This window comes from Ochotona curzoniae, unplaced genomic scaffold, assembly GCF_017591425.1.
Source record: "Ochotona curzoniae isolate NIBS_2020 unplaced genomic scaffold, NIBS_Ocur_1.0 contig_3498, whole genome shotgun sequence".
NCBI classification, from domain to species: Eukaryota; Metazoa; Chordata; class Mammalia; order Lagomorpha; family Ochotonidae; genus Ochotona; species Ochotona curzoniae.
Window position 1 is genome coordinate 2,176,506 of NW_024465885.1, and position 17,935 is coordinate 2,194,440.

General features: G+C 43.3%; 1 protein-coding gene across 1 annotated transcript in view; it reads left to right on the forward strand.

Annotated features, from left to right (window-relative positions):
- Positions 1 to 8,504, forward strand: part of USF3 (upstream transcription factor family member 3) — a 49,122-nt gene extending 40,618 nt beyond the window's left edge. The window contains exon 6 of the mRNA XM_040980465.1: positions 1,877 to 8,504. Within this exon, the coding sequence (XP_040836399.1) occupies positions 1,877 to 8,295 (6,419 nt within the window). The 3' untranslated portion in view covers positions 8,296 to 8,504. The remainder of the gene's footprint in view (positions 1 to 1,876) is intronic.
- The last annotated feature ends 9,431 nt before the right edge of the window (positions 8,505 to 17,935 follow it).

Consider the following 17,935-nt stretch of genomic DNA (forward strand, 5'->3'; position numbering starts at 1 on the left):
AGTGGTTAAAGCCCTGACCTTGGAATCAGGCCTGTGTGAGTTTGAGACTCAACTTCATTTCCTCACTCAGTACCTTTGAGTCAGTTACTTAGCTTTCCCTATTTTCAGTTTTCCAGTCTTAAGATATTATTCAATCATAATATCTTCCTGGCTTTCTCTAAGCAAATGTTTTGAACTTACACCTAACAATGACAATAGGTAGTTCTCACCTCATGGTTCTTATGAGAATTAAAGAGACTGATATCAGTGAAGCTTTTAGGGTAAAGGCTGGCCTAAAAAAGTGCCAGGTAGTGTTTGTATTGTGAGAATGCCAGTTACTTTTTGTCCATGATTGTCCTTTAATTTCTAATGACCACAGCACACTGACATCTTTGGTTTCTTAGCTTAAGTATATGAGAAAAATAATCCCTGAGCTTATCCTGGTTGGAGTGGAACCTTTGGTTTCAGACTACCTCACGGGGCAGTGGTCTTAAGGATCTTTGTGTGTGATGGGCAGTGAATACCTACCATGATTGCAAGGCAGATGGGGAGCTTAAACACCAGCAGCCAAAGCTGCCACATTAAAAGAACTGGTGAGTGAAGCTGTCTGCCTTGGAAAGGAGTATGAGTGTGACGACTTCACTGCTCAGCAGCATGCCAGCCTTGGCCCTGTCAAGGAAAATATAGGTCCCATTGCTGTGCTTTCTTTGGGGCTCCACTGCTTATTACATATTGGTTTTTTTTTTTCAGTCTCCATTATTGGTAGAGGATAAAATAGAAACTAAAACTATTTGTACCAGAGATTATCTATGAGAGGTGTTTCCAAATTTTTTATGAAAAATAAATATCAAAAAACTATCTGCAAATTTAAAATTTTGCCTTAAAATAAACTTACTTTGTAATTCCATTTTCCATGAACTTTTTGAAGTACTCTTTATTTTATTTTATTATTATTTTATTGGAAAAGTGGATATACAGAGAGGAGAGACAGAGAGGAAATCTTCCGTCCGATGATTCACTCCCCAAGTGAGCGCAACGACGGTATTATGCCGATCCGAAGGCAGGAGCCTCTTCACCGGCGCCCATATGGGATCCCGGGCGTGCAAGGCGAGGACCTTAAGCACTGCGCCACCACGCCGGGCCCTGAAGTACTCTTGTATTACCACCGAGAAGTAATGTTAGCTGGTTACATCATTTGAATGCAGCTTATATGGATAGTCAGTGTTATTGTCTAAGGAGGTTACTATGAGGTTACTAGATCTTCCCATTTTACCTGTATAAGTGCCCTATTGAAAAAATTTTAATTGGAAGCGTTGAAATTTTTACATTATGAATAATTTTTCAGTTGACCTTTAAAGACATACATTTTTAAAAGGTTGGAATGAGAGTTTGAGATACTAGTCTATTAAAAAAAAAAAGATTTATGTATTTGAAACAACCACAGAGAAAGAGAGCTTCCATATGCTGATTCCCTCCCCAGGGAGACACATCAGCCAGAGCTGGGCAAGGCCAAAGTCAGGAACCAGGAGCTTCTTCCAAGTCTCACACATGGCTGGCAGCAGCCAAGTATTTGAGCCATCTTTTACTTCTTTTGCAGGTCATTAGTAGGCTGTTGGATCAGAAATGGAGCAACCAGCACTCAGACCAGTACACATATAGGATTCCAGCATCACAAATGGTAGCTTTACCTACTATGCCACAATGCTGGTCCTTGAAGCAACATTCTAAGAGAGGAAAGAGCTTGAGTTAGGAAAAAACTGGACTCTCAGGAGAGAATATTTAGAATAATGTTTAGGATGCTAAAATGAGAATTCAGCAGTTTAGGTTATAGTTCTTTCTCAAGTTACAAAAACTGACATTCACTTGTATTTTTTTATTTTTATTTTTAATGTTATAGCTGAAGAAATTAAAAAGCTACGGAAACAACTGGAAGAAATCCAAAAAGAAAATGGCCGATATATTGAATTACTGAAAGCCAATGACATATGCTTATATGATGATCCCACAATCCACTGGAAAGGAAACCTCAAGACCTCAAAGGTCTCTGTTGTTATTCCAAGTGACCAAGTTCAAAAAAACATCATTGTTTATCCTAACGGGAGTCAGTCTGGTGGACATGGCCAGGGAGCAGCTGTTCAGGGGATCACCTTTAGTGTTGGTCATCATTTACAAAAGCAAACTGCCAACGTGGTTCCAGTGCAGAGGGCTTGCAATCTTGTGACTCCTGTGTCTATTTCTGGAGTTTTCTCCTCTGAAAACAAGCCATGGCATCAGACCACAGTTTCTGCATTGGCTGCCAACCAGCCTGTTCCTCTTTGTCTTCCTGCTACCATTTCTGCTCAAAAGATTCTCGAACTTTCCACCTCCGAAGGCGAATCAAGTGTGCTTGGTATCACAAGTGGCTCTCTGATTGCTGTTCCAGTTGGGCCTGAACCTCACCAGCCTCGCTCCTTGAACACATGTCTAAGTGATCGCAATTCTTCTGACAATAAGAATGGGCAGGAGAGCCCCAAATTGTTAAAGACAACTACCCCTTGTGCTATGAGCAGCACCGCCAGCTCCTCAGCAACTGCCAGTAAAGTGTGCCCAGGAAACGAGCAGGACCTCAGAGGTGACTTCCCAAACAGCTTGGTTGTATCAGTTACCACCACAGTCTGTTCCCAGCCTCCGAGATCCACAAGTGATTCTTCTCCAGTGACCATTAGCAAGAGTGCAGACTCGACACGTACAACCACTGTGCTGGCACCGGCTGCTCCTGCGGGAGCAGGGAAGACTACCACGGCAGTAAGCATACTTGTTGCAAACTCTTTAGACAGTGGTTGGACTCTTTCTTGTTCCTTGCCTTCTTCAACTGTTAGCGCTTCAGATTTGAAAAACATGAATAGCCTTACCCGAATATCTTCAGCTGGAAACACACAGACAACGTGGACTACTTTGCAACTGACAGGAAACACTATTCAGCCCTTAAGCCAGACACCATCTTCCACTGTGACTCCAGTATTAAACGAGTCTGGTACCAGTCCCACCGCAAGCAACCACAGTAGACCCATAGCTCCAGCCGTCAACTTGAATAATTCCTTTCCAGCAGAGGGGCAGCCAGTTGAGCAAGTAGTTGTCACCTTGCCTTCTTGTCCATCTTTACCTATGCAGCCAGTAATTGCCCAGCCACAAGTTAAATCCCAGCCTCCCAAAACTATCCTTCCACTGAAGTCAGCGATGCAGGTGATCCAGATGACTCAGCCAGTCGGGTCAGCTATTAATGCAGCTCCGCCCAATCCGAACGTTATCATCCTTCAGCCACCCAGCACCACGCCGTGCCCAGCAGTGATGAGGGCAGAGGTTCCCAGCCAAACAGTCAGTCAGCAAATAGTGATCATACAGACAGCTAATCAGAATCCTTTGCCGTTCCTCTCTGCTCCTCCTCCTAGTTCTGTTCGACTCCCTGTCAATGGAGCTAATGCTGTAATAGGGACTAATAATGCAGTGCAAAATGTTTCAACACCACAGACTTTTGGAGGAAAGCACCTAGTCCATATATTACCACGACCTTCATCTTTATCAACTTCTAACTCAGCACAGACTTTTTCTGTCACCATGTCAAACCAACAGCAGCCCCAAACCATTTCTTTAAATGGACAGCTGTTTGCTTTGCAACCTGTGAAGACGTCATCAGGAACTACAAATCAAACCCCTATGCAAATTATTCAGCCCACCACCAGCGAAGATCCAAATACCAATGTTGCCCTGAATACATTTGGTGCTTTGGCCAGCCTCAATCAAAGTATATCACAGATGGCTGGACAAAGCTGTGTACAGTTGTCTATCAACCAGCCTGCCAATTCTCAAACTGCTGCAAAAAGTCAGACCACCCCAGCTAACTGTGTTTCATTAACAACTGTAGCACCTCCCATGACCACAGATAATTCAGCCCCAATACCCAGTATTTCTCATCCAGTGACTACATCCTCAGTGACCACTGTCACTTGTTTGCCATCTACTGTGAAGTCAAAAAGGTTGAATAAGAAACCAGCTGCCAAGAGACATTTAACAGCTAGCAGGCCAGTGTGCCCCTTGAATCCAGGCCATGATGTAGGCAAGTTAGACTGTCCCAGGGCCGAAGGCTCAGTAGAGCCTTCCTGTAATGACAGACTGTCAGAGAGCCTTCCTAGTGCGTTACCACCTGTCGCTGTGTCCCAGGAAAATGCTGTAGGTGTTCCTGCATCGCAGTCCTTGGAGGTTCTGGATTCTCACTCAGTCACTCCCGAGTCTGCATCCAAGTATATGTCAGTGGAAGAATCTCCCTCACCCTCCCAAGAGTCTGTAACAAGTGAACATTCTGCCGTGGCTCCAGAAAACCCCAAAGATTCTACGCCCCCTTTGCAACGAGAGGCATCTCAGGATAAACCACCAACTAGTTCAGCGTTGTCAGGTGCTGCCACACCTTGCACTTCAGCCCATGCGTTGATTCCATCTCCAAGCGACCCCCACATTTTGGTTTCTCAGGTTTCTGATTTGTCAACTACCACAAGCACCACAAGTACTGAGTGTGTTTCTGAGGTAGAAATCATTGCCGAACCTTGCAGGGTTGAGCCAGATACAGCGCAAAGCACAAGTGTCTTAAAGGGGCAGGGTTTAACTACATTGCTGTCGGATCTTGCTAAAGAAAAGGACCCTCAGAAGTCACCTCTTTCAGTACAGATGGACCATTCTGACTTTTCTGAAAATCCTAAAGTAGAGGATTCAGGTGTGGATTTGCATCCCAAACAGGAACTGCTGCTGATGAACAATGACAGAGACCCAGCCCAGAACCATGCCTGTCTCCCAGATCAGGAGGTTATCGGTGGCTCTTTGCTCACCAGCAGGCAAGCCGACTCTCCCATGTCAACCAGCTCTGGCAGCAGTCGCAGTTTCTCAGTTGCATCCATGCTTCCTGAAACAGCCAGGGAGGATGTAACCAGCCATGCAGCCACGAGTACGTGTGACAGCTGTACCTTTGCAGAGCAAACTGATATCGTCGCCCTTGCAGCAAGAGCCATCTTTGACCAGGAGAACCTGGAGAAGGGAAGAGTTGGCATTCAGGCTGATGTGAGGGAAGCTGCCTCCAAGCCTTCTGAAGCATCATCTTTAGCAGGAGACCAGCCATGTAAATCACAGATTCCCAAGGAGAATGGCCCAGGCCCAGGCCAGGCCGAAGCAGCACCTCGTGAATTTACCTCTCAGGATTCGATGGAAGCAGCCATGGAAAAATCAAGCTGTTCGCTAGGAATTAAAACATCAAATGCTTCCTTACAGGTTTCAGCTTCTCAGCCATCAAGCGTCACTAGTTTAAGTGTGAATAATCTCATCCATCCAAGCAGCGTTGGCCATCCTCTGGTCAGCTGTGCCAGTTTGTCTCAGACTTCAGAGCCAACAACTGCTCCTACAACGGTCAGTCTGGCTGTGTCATCCAGCTCCTATGGTGGCCAGCCTCCTGGGCCAACTCTGATGACAGAATATTCCCAAGAGCAACCACTAAATTCTCTGACTAGTACTATACCAAATTCACAAATTCAAGAGCCACTCTTAAAGTCAGGTCACGAAGGTCGCAAAGATTCTGCTAAGCGTGCCGTCCAAGAGGAGCTTTTACTGTCCTCAGCCAAACGTCAGAAGCATTGTCAGCCGGCCCCACTCAGACTCGAAAGTATGTCCCTCATGAGTCGGACTCCAGACAGCATTTCTGATCAAACACAAATGATGGTCAGTCAGATCCCTCCCAACTCTTCCAACTCAGTTGTGCCTGCTAGCAACCCGGCACATGGCGATGGCCTCACGCGGTTATTTCCACCTAGTAACAACTTTGTGGCCCCTGTATTGAGACAGGCTGAGGTCCAGTGTAGTTCCCAGCCTCCGGTTGCTGAGCAACAGCAAACCCAGGCAAGTCAACATCTGCAGGCCCTGCAGCAGCATGTCCCCACTCAGGGGGTATCTCACCTTCACAGTAACCATCTCTACATTAAGCAGCAGCAGCAGCAAGCGGGACAGCTAAGAGAGAGGCATCACTTGTATCAGCTGCAACATCACGTACCTCATGCCGAGAGTGCGGTCCACTCTCAGCCCCATAACGTCCACCAGCAGAGAACTCTACAACAGGAAGTCCAGATGCAGAAAAAGAGGAGTCTTGTCGCAGGCACTCAGGCCTCTCAGCTTTCCTTACAACCAAAGCATCATGGAACTGACCAGTCCCGACCCAAGAGTGGTCAGCCACATCCACACCATCAGCAGTTGCAGCAACAGATGCAGCAGCACTTCGGAAGTTCCCAGCCAGAGAAGAACTGTGAAAGTGCTTCAAGCAGCCGGACCCACCACAACCACCCCCAGAACCATCTCAGTCAGGACATCATGCACCAGCAGCAGGATGTTGGAAGCAGACAGCAGGGTTCAGCAGTTTCTTCGGAACATGTGTCCGGACATGCTCCAATGCAGAGGCTTTTGACATCAAGAGCCTTGGAGCAGCAGATGGTGTCCCAGCCCAGTATTGTGACCAGACCTTCGGACATGACTTGTACTCCACACAGGCCAGAAAGAAACCGAGTTTCAAGTTACTCTGCTGAGGCTCTCATTGGGAAGACATCTTCTAATTCGGAGCAGAGAATGGGCCTGTCAATTCAGGGTTCCAGGGTTTCAGATCAGCTTGAAATGAGAAGCTATCTTGACATTCCCAGAAATAAGAGTTTAGCTCTTCATAATATGCAGGGTCGTGTGGACCATACTGTAGCCTCAGAGATCCGCCTTTCAGACTGTCAGACGTTTAAACCAAGTGGAGCCAGCCAACCACCACAGAGTAATTTTGAAGTACAGTCTTCAAGAAATAATGAAATAGGTAACCCTCCTGTATCATCTTTGAGGAGTATGCAGTCCCAGGCCTTTCGGATTAGTCAAAACACTGGTCCCCCACCAATCGACCGGCAAAAGAGAATACCTTATCCACCAGTCCAGAGCATCCCAACAGGAAATACCATTCCACCAAGGGACAGTGAAAATGCATGTCACCAGAGTTTCATGCAGAGCTTACTTGCCCCTCACCTGGGTGATCAGGTCATTGGGAACCAACGGTCACTCTCAGAACATCAGAGGAACACGCAGTGTGGTCCTTCCTCTGCGATTGAGTATAATTGCCCTCCAGCTCATGAAAGTGTCCATCTCAGAAGAGAGAGTGAGAGTCAGAATAGAGAAAGTTGTGACATGACTTTAGGAGCAATTAATACCCGGAACAGTGCCTTGAATATCCCTTTTTCAAGTTCTTCTTCCTCGGGAGATATTCAAGGTCGAAACACAAGTCCCAATGTTTCTGTACAGAAGTCCAACCCCATGAGGATTACTGACAGTCATGGGACGAAGGGCCACATGAACCCTCCAGTGACAACCAACATGCATGGGGTTGCAAGGCCAGCTTTGCCACATCCATCTGTTTCTCATGGCAATGCTGACCAAGGGGCTGCTGGGCGGCAGGCTAATTCAGTTGGCCAACGATCAAGACACCCCCTGCAAGACAGCAGCGGTTCCAAAATTCGTCAGCCTGAAAGGAATCGCTCTGGAAACCAGAGGCATAGCAATGTCTTCGATCCGAGTCTTCCCCATCTTCCTCTCTCCACCAGTGGAAGCATGATTCTTGGACGGCAGCAGCCCACCGCAGAGAAGAGAGGAAGCATTGTGCGTTTCATGCCTGATAGCCCCCAAGTACCCAATGATAACTCAGGCCCCGACCAGCACACACTGTCACAAAATTTTGGTTTTCCTTTTATTCCCGAGGGTGGTATGAATCCACCAATCAATGCTAACACTTCCTTCATTCCACAGGTTTCTCAGCCTAGTGCCACTCGAACTCCAGCCCTTATCCCAGTAGATCCCCAAAATACCCTACCCTCCTTCTATCCCCCATACTCTCCTGCTCATCCCACACTTTCCAATGACATCTCAATCCCCTATTTCTCCAATCAGATGTTCTCAAATCCTAGCTCAGAGAAAGTGAATGGCGGAAGTTTAAACAACCGATTTGGATCAATTTTATCTCCTCCTAGACCTGTTGGTTTTGCTCAGCCAAGTTTTCCTCTTCTCCCTGATATGCCACCAATGCACATGACCAACTCTCATCTATCCAACTTTAATATGACATCCTTGTTTCCAGAAATAGCTACAGCTCTTCCCGATGGCTCAGCAATGTCACCTTTACTCACAATTGCGAACTCCTCTGCCTCTGACTCCTCCAAGCAGTCCTCAAACAGACCTGCCCACAACATAAGCCATATTTTAGGTCATGATTGCAGCTCAGCTGTTTAAATGCTGATAAACTAAACGTAAAGGTAATGGGTGAGATTATAAATGTATTTTGTGTGCTGACCTTCTACATGTACATGAAGAGAGGGAGTGTATGTGTGTCTTTTTATAATCAATTTTCAGTTCTCTTTCAAATACAGAGAAGCTGTGCCAGAGATGATGCAAATACTGAGTTGTCAAAAACTTTGATTTTTAATTGCATGATGTGCTTTTTAATTTTTCAAGCAGATTTACATTTCCACATTTTATCTGTAATCTTTTGTTCCCTAACAGAATTTAGGGAAAATGATTTTCACATGTGTTGGATAATAAGAAGGATCCTAGATATTTTTTTTTAATTTACTTTTTACTTTCTACTGCTCTCCCAGGCCATAGGCAGGGAGCCAGAAGGAAGTGGAGCAGCCGGGACATGAACTGGCACCCACATGGGATCCTGGCACATGCAAGGCTAGGACCCCAGCCACTAGGCTACCACACTAGACCCAGGAGCCTAGATTTTTAAACTTGGTGATTGATCATGTAGATAGTTGAGTTGCTAGCCAGAAATAGCAGCAGCTTGATACAGCATCATATGCTGGCTAATATCAACATCTAAAACAGATCCTTACTCATGGTGAAATATGAATTGATTTAGAATCAACTGTCCAAAGTTAAGTGTAAGCAATTAGCAAAGAAATGAATTGCCTAATCAGCCTTCACTCCTGAGGTTGGTCCAGGCAGAGACTTCTTCCCTAATTACAACAGTTCATAAATTATCTGAATTTCATGTTTCGTTCCTCAAATTAGGGAGCCACACTATCCTTTAATGTGCCAAGATCCTTTGCAGCAAAGGTCTTCCTCAGTTAGCCTTGGAAACAGCAAGCTAAAAAGTAAAGGACTGTTTCCCATTCTGCATCAGGCACAAGATGACAGCAGTTACATTGCTTGGAGTGTTTTACCCTTGATGTTTCATCAGTTGACTTTTGATTTCATATTCTTTGTATTTAAATGTTAAGACCAATCAGTAAATAGTGCGTTTTGGAAACTATACTTTTATTTGAGCCTTAGTTTTTAACTATTTCTGAACAGAGTTTTAATCTCTGTCAGTATTTTTATTTACTGATATTTCTGTTTTAAATATGGATTTGATTATTGTATTGTTATCCTTCGTGACAGAACTAGGATGAGACGATGGATTTGTTCATTGTTTGTTCTTGTTTTTGTTTTTGATGATAGGAGTGCTAGGTGCCTCACGGCGTCTCTGTGTAGGTCTCTGTGAGAGTGTGTGTGCACATACATGTCATAGTATAAACTGGTCCTCATCATTCCACGGTGTATATATATTTCAGAATATCATGTTATACGTGATAGATCGTTTGATCTGTCAATTTAAAAATAATTAAAAAGACTAGGCTTGCCATCAAAATGAAAAATTGAGAGCTGCTGCTAAAGAAGAGAAAACTTGACGTAGGCCTGGATGTTTAAAAGCCCCACTGAAGGTCATACATTTAAAGACACATATATTGAATTTTGAAAACTTAAAAAAACAACTGTATGTACTCATTTTCTTAAACTCACTATTTTTGTTGTTGTTGTGTTCTGCCAAAAATGGGATGGAGTGGGGGAGATGCATATACATGCTTTTGTCTTCTCTGTGAAAGAAGTGAACACAATGGTATGTTTTTGTTACTGTTTTGTCATCCTACCAACACCTCCTAAGGCCTGGTCAGGGCAGTGAATGCCACTCGATACCTCTCCTGAAGACTCAGCAAAGGGTCACCTGTGCCTCTGCAACTGTCCTCACCAAATGGCCCTGTTTCTGCTGCCAGCTAAAACAGCCTGCGGGGCAAGAGTTCCCATCAATAAGGAAAATCTGGATTTGCTCCCTTGAAAATAGTCCTGAAGAAGGATAGGAGAATTTCACACACAAGTTACTCAACAGATAAACACAGCAGTTAGAACTTTTTTGAGGGGGGATAAAAAGGTTATGACCCACTTTTTAGTTCACTTAGGGTCTGAATCTGAAGCTTTAATATTGAAGGTTTCCTCTACTTGAAAGATCTATTCTGCCCGTTTCAAGAGGGCAGTCTTCTGTGCGTTTGGCTGTTCATCCTCTCATGTTCTTTTGTCTCGCTAACACATGTGCATGTGCACACGCACACACACAACCACAGTGGCTGTTGAGGTCCAAAACACTGGGGACTGTTAGATATAATTGGAATTTAGGAGTAAGCTAAAGAAGCTCATGTTGAACATTACGATGTAGGGACCTCAACGCCTGCTGCTTTCAGCTGTTTTGATTGTATTTTCCTGTTCACCTGCATTTGAATTTGTACCACTCTGATATGAACTGAATCTCATTAAAGCTCATTTGACCATCTGAAAAAAAGATAGAACCATCCACGACTCATTGGGGACGTGCTTACAAGCAGCTCTCTTGATCTTACAGACATATGCTTGCAATCATTTCATCAACAGGCTCAGTTCTGAAAGTGTTACCACTGCAGTACTCTCACTTGATTTTAAAGCAAGAATAGATGAGGTTTCCCAGCAGTATTGAGTATTTGAGTGTGCCATGATTTGGAGGAGGGAATTTGTTTATGCAATGAGACCTGGATATGACTTGCAGTAAAGGGATGAAAGAAAAAGGGGTTAATTTCGGTTATAATAAATGTGATTCTTGACTTGGCAGTGTATGACTGTAGAAAGTAAAACTTTTTCTGCAAATAATTTTTTATAACATTTGGAATTATACAAAGTTATATCTGAGGCATAAGTGAGAGCCATTGATTTGGTCATTTGTTTCTCTTCCTCTCTAGTGCTGTTGGCCACTTGGGCTCCGTTACAGAGAGTGGTAGATCCTGCCAACTTTTAACTAGAAGTTCTAATATGAAGTGAAAATTTCACATTTCTCTTCATGTGAACTTTGTCAATAACTGTCATGCAATGGTCATACATGAAGGAAATCCCAATTTATGTTATTTTGGGGAAGACCCATGCTGCTTTAGGATGTCTTACATGTTGTTCTGTACCACTTAAGGAAATTTGTTCTTGTTGTAAGGAATTTTGGGAGCACCAGAGAAGGCACTTCATTCTAAACAAGGCACAAGAACTCCACAATGGTCACAAAATTATAAAATGCAAGGTATCAGAACTGTGGGAAGAAAAGGAACTATTCTTTTGCAGCAGTTTCTAGTGAAGTACCAAGGTTGTGTTGAACTGAGAATGCAGTTATTTAAGCATGGCCTTGGTCTTGCCTTCTAACATGAGCTACTTCATGAAGAAGGTCGAGCACATACTCCAAATACTGTAGGGAAATGGGAAACTACCCAAGAGAAATGTGCTAAGATTTTGAGGAAGGATGAAGACAGTGTATCTTGGCTTTGTGCTTTGGATACCACAGATGACCACAGACACATAGGCTCACTTATGCTCTGACCTGCTCTGTGTCCAATTGGTGGTAGGAAATCTGACCATTTTTTTAGCATAGCAATCACCCATTTGCCTTGAAACATTTACGACCTACCACCTCCACGATCAGGATGTAGCAGTGACTTATAACTCCCAAATCTAATTTGGGTTTCTGGCCTATTCATGGATTACTCATTTTTGAAACTCTAAATTCATAATTGATGTAAGATATCTCAGTGTGCCATTTAGCTTTATTCTTTGATTTGATGAACTTTAACCTCCCATGGAGATATGAAGGAAGTGCAAATGAAGTACAAAGGCACAATGACTATAATGGCACCACATGGAAGTCACACTGATATGTGCCAGAGGGACTGTGCCTATGGCTGTGTCTATCTAGATGATAACAGGCACAGCCAATCAGATAAACCAGTTTGAATTCAATCTCAGTGTGATGCTTTCATGATACCTTTGTGCAAATTAAAAGTAGAAGTTGGTTTCATCTTGAGATGCCTTTGACTAAATGCTTCCTGTTTTTCCTTCCCCAGAATTTGACAGGAAGGTTCCTTTTTTTATTTCTACTTACCTATGTCCTCAGCATCCGTCTTTCTGTGAAGTTTGTTCTAGAGTGACTGTGAAGTTTCTGCTAGAGTGAAATCGGAAAATTCTTTCTACTACAGTTTCTGTTGGGCACTGAGTTTAGGTTGAGGTAGTCTTTTGCGCTGGTAAGAAGTGTTAACCATGTTCACACAGCTTGAAGGTCTGCCCACATGCCTCTGCCTGGGGACTGCACCTTACCTGAAACTGTGCCTCTGGTCCTTAGACCAGCTACTAGGACATACCGCTCATCCACCCCTCCGTGATGGTTAAGGGCCAGTGGGGATGGTTCATGATGTATAATCAAACACTTCCTAGAAGACAAGTACAACTGATGTTTTCGCACTGTTGCCTTATTCTCTGAGCCATCTATGAAGCTGATCTCCTAAGAAAAATCTTGCTAATTAGTGGTGAACCTTTGAAGCTCAGAGCTTGTATGTGGTGGTCACTCAGCATCCTTATATCTAGATATGCACAAATTCCATCGATAGATTTTTTTTCTGGCACATATATGTGGTCAGATGCTCCATAAATATGAGCCAACTTGGTTGGAAAATATTGGGCATAATATCTAAACCAGTGTTATTTTTAATGACCATATAACCTACCACTAGGGATTGCTTGAAACAGATGCTAGACTTGCATTTATAATTTGTTTTCTGAAAAGGGTGTCCTTAAATTTTTGACTTAGTTGTGTGTGTACATACTCACACTAAGTCATAGGGATTTGAAGTTCAATCCACAGATATCTTCTCTGCTTTTCTGAAAGATCTCTGTCCTCCCACCCCTGACGTCTTAAAATTGCTTTTCATCTGGGAGGCCACTGAGGCACTGGACTTGACTACAGTGGTAACTTGTAAGGGAACTGAACTGTTGAACTTCCATGAGAGGGACCAGACAGTGTTGCTAAAGACACTGCAGTTGTGTTACTGTGAAGAAAAGAATTGCTTCCACTTTCAGCAGGCTAGATATATAGATAAAGATATATATTTTCATTTTGGAAAATAAAAAACAGTTGGAAATCTGAAGAGAACGTAATTACCTTCACAAATTATTTGTAGATACACTGGGTGAGAAGCTTACTGTAGGGCAGTGACCAGAAAACCAATTTTAGTGCTTTCAATAGTGTAATATTTGTATCTATTACAATGCCAGCAATGCCTGCTGTGCACTGTGTCCTATTACTGTAAATCACCTGGTTTATAATTCTAACGGAAATGAATTTGTTTTGTAATGGAATCCAGAGTGGATCTGTATAATATGATCAGAATTGTCCTACAGTTGTAAATAAGAATAAGTCCTGTTTATTTTGACATCTTTTTACAAATACATTGTATTAGGGTGTGAATATTCTGAACCATGCTCTTGTTTAAAGTTTTGAAATTTTTATTGTTAAATGTAACATTTTAATGGTTGTAATAATTATTTGTATAGATATGAATATAGTATTTTATTTAAGAAAATAAACTTTGCATTTTTGCATTGTGAGTTTTGTTTTTTGTGAGTTTCTAATCATAACATGTGCCACTTTGAACCTGTTATTAAAATTGCTTGAGTACTGAATGTTATATTCAAATGAAATTTAAACCTTGCCAGAATATCTGAAAATATTGCCATGCACATTTCTGGTAAGTTTGCCTGATCAACCAGTCAGTGCCAAATCATAATTATAACCAAAATTAAATTGTTAGGATAGAATATTCACCTCTATATTATTTTTTTAAAGAAATTAGCATTTCAGATCTAGAAAACTATCTAGAGATAATTCAGTTTAAACTTGCTTTGTGAATGATGGGAGAAATTGAAGCACAGACTTCTTTAAAACGATTTGAAAGGCAGAGTGGTACAAAGGAGACCGATCTTCTGTTGGCTGGTACACTCCCCATATGCCTACAAGGACTAGGGTAGGCCAGGCAGCCAGGAACAAGGAACTCCATTGGGTTTCCCACCTTTGTGCCAGGGATTCAAGTATTTGAGCCATGTGTCACTCACACGGAGCTGGAGTGGAAGTGGAGCAGCCAGGATTTAAACCCATAGCTCCAGTATGGGAGTAGGGATGCCTCAAATACCAGTGTAACCCTAAAGCACAGAACTTTGAGAAAAGAATTGAGTCTTTTAGTATAGCTACCCACAATTATTCTATCAAATCTCACAATGTTCAAGGGTGGAAATAATTAAAAAGACTTGTACAGTATAAAATTATGCAGAATTTAACTGCCTTGCAAATCAGTCTAGTTACGGCTTATAGATGTGGTACAAGTTACAAACCAGTGATAGGCATTTGTCATGGAGGTTGATGCCACATGTGATACCCACATCCCATGCCAGGTACCTGGTTTGGGTCATAGCTCTGCTTCTGTTTCCAGTGTCCTGTCAATGCACACCCTGAAAGGCGGTTGGTGATGGCCCAGATACTTGGCTTCTGCACACCTACAGGGGTTTTCTGGATTGAATCCTGGCTTCAGCCTGGCCCAGTCCAGGTTGTTGGCAGGCATCTGGGGACTGAGCTGGCAAATGGAAGATTCTCTCTTCCTCCTCCATTACCCACCTTTCCAAATTAAATAGATGGGAATTATAAACCCCAAGTTCTTAGGGGAGGAGAGAGGGGGCTGGTATTAAGGAGGAATATGCCAACAATAGTAGCATGTTTTATTGCATTGAGTAGCAGCTACTCAGGTGTTGACCTCACTAATTCCTGAAATATTTGTCTTGTGAACACATAAAATATATCCCAATACTTTTTAAATATGAAATGAAGACCTTATAGACCATTTAATCCCAGATTCACCCCAGGAAATTAAAAACTATCACCCCAGGAAATTAAAAACTATTTGTCTCAGCTTGTCTCAGAGTGAACATCATCTGCTGGTTCACTTTCCAAGTGACTGCAACAGCCAGGGCTGGGACAACTGAAGCCGGAAGTCAAACCCTTCATCCCTGTGTCCTGCATGAGTGCCAGGAATGCAGGTACTTGGCCATCACTCATTCCCAGGCACATTAGCAGTAAGCTAGGTAAGAAGAGTGACTAGGACTAGGAACACGCTGTCACAATGGGATGCAAGTGTCCAAGCCACAGCTTTACCTGCTGTGCCTCAATGCCCAAACCTTGTCTTAGCTTTTTTGGAGTTCAGGTTTAAAGAAATTAATATTTAAGGCCCGCACAATGGTTCAGCAGCTAAATCCTCGTCTTGCGTGCACCAGGATCCCATATGGGTACTGGTTTATGTCCTGGCTGCTGCACTTCCTTTCCAGCTCCCTGCTTGTGGCGTAAAGTAGTAGTTGAGGATGGCCCAAAGCCTTGGGACCCTGCACCCACATGGGAGATCTGGAAGAGGCTCCTGGCTACAGATCAGCCCAAGTCTGACCGTTGCAGCCACCCGGGGAGTGAACCAGCGGATGAAAATCTTCTCTGGCCTTCTCTCTGCAAAATCTGTCTTTCCAATTAAAAAAATAAATAAATCTTTTTAAAAAACCGAATCTTCAGTCTGCCAAGTGTTCAGTGATCCCTTTGGTAATGCCCAGACCTCCCGTACAGGTTGAGCCTGAGTGAGCCAGTGCGGAGGAGCACCGCACACTGATTACCATTCGAAAGTCCTTTGTTGCTGGCAGTGGAGAGGGGCCTCACGCCCTGAAGATCTCTCAACTCTGAACTACAGAACAGTGGGATTTATACAGTTAAAAACCATAAACCAGGAGGGATTCCAGCAGACTGAGCTAATACACTGAGCTAACGCAGAACTATCTTAAGGATGAAAAATTATTATTAATCACTAACTTTGCAAGCCTTTGTTACCATACAGGTGAAACTCATTTTCCTTCTAGTCATGCTTGAGCAGCCTAGCCAGGGGTTCAGGCATTCTTGCCAAGCAGGATGCTGTTGGCTCGGCTGCCTCACGGGTGGCGGGGGTGGGGCTCGGGGAGATTGGGGGAGGACTTCTTCACCTAAGCTGGAATCTTTAACATAATAGAGTTACTTGAAGGAGCTGGAGACACTCAGAGCTCTTTCGATGCTGCCTCACTCCCTAAGTGTTTGCAACAGGTGGGACTAGGTTCAGGACAACGTGAGGGACCAGGAGTCAGAAACTCCCTCTGGGTGTCCCACACACGTGGCAGAAACCCAAGTAACTTGAGCTATCATCTAGCTATTAGCAGGGAGCTACATCAGAAGCATGGGGTAGCCAGCACTTGAGTCAGACACTCTCATATGGGACGCCATTGTCCCAAGCCATGGCTTCACCTACTGTCCCAGCAATGAGAAAATACTTGTCACAGCAATGAGAAAACATTTTGAGTCAAAAGATAATAAAAACAGAGCATATAAAAATTGTGCGAAGGGGGCCTGGCACAATAGCCTAGTGGATAAATCTTTACTTTGTATGAGCTGGGATCCCATATTGGTACTGGTTCGTGTTCCAGCTGTTCAACTTCCCATCTAGCTCCCTGCTTGTGGTCTGGGAAAGCAATCGAGGATGGCCCAAGGACTTGAGACCCTGCACCTACACGGGAGACCCAAAAGAAGCTCCTGACTTTAGACTGGCTCAGCTCCAGCCGTTGCAGCCTCTTGGGGAATGAACCAGCAGATGGAATATCTTTCTCTTTATCATTCCTTCTCTCTGTAATCCTGATTTTCTAGTTCAGAAATCCTTTGGGTTTAATTTGCTATTTTTCAAATTTCTAGAGATGGGAGCTGAAATCACTGGTTTCAAACCATTTTACAAATAAGGACTTAAAGCTATTATTTTCCCTCTGATTAATGATTTAATTACATCACAGTTTTTTGTTTTGTTTTGTTTTTTAAGCATGGAGAAGGGGAAGCAGAAAGATCTTCCATCTGCTGGTTCCTTCCCCAAATGGCCACAATGGCCAGAGCTGAGCTGATCTGAAGCCAGGAGCCAAGAGTTTCTTCTAGGTCTCCCACATGGGTGCAGGGTCCCAACACTTTGGGACCTCCACTGCTTTCCCACGCCACACATGCAGGGAGCTGGATGAGAAATGGAGCAGCCAGGATGTAAACCAGGTCCATATGGGTTGCCAGTGCTGTAGGCAGCGGCTTAACTTGCTATGCCACAACATCTACCCCCTCCAGCGACACATTTCCAAGAGGTTGGTTTTCCTTTGTGCCGTTTAAGCAAAACATACACTGCTGCAGAGTGAATGAGTCGGTGAGAACGCAGCTGTTTTCTTCTAAGCCAGACATTAAACAGATCCAAAGTGCAAAACAATGTTTCTCCTCTCAGATGTCTTGAAAGCTGTAGCTACTTGTTTTGGAAAAGGTATGTGTCTTAGGATTTTTATTTTGTATCGTGCATTAAGTTTAATTGTAAATGAATTAATAACTATTTGTTTATGTTCTATTTTTACTTCTAATATGGAAATACCAACCTATCTACATCAAACCTTTCTGAGGTTTTCAATGATTTTTAAAAGTTTAAATGCACTCTGAGACCAATAAATTAAGAACTATATTTTAGAATACAGTTCTGTCTAGCCATAGCCACAAAAGGAAAAAAAAAAATGGTAGGTTAGATTTTACTAAAATTAAGAATTTCTCTTTATCAAGTCTCAGACAATCAAGGGTTATAAATCTTAGACTCATAAGCCAAACTTTTAAACCCCCAAAGAACTTGAATAAATCTCCACAAGTGACCAAGAAGTC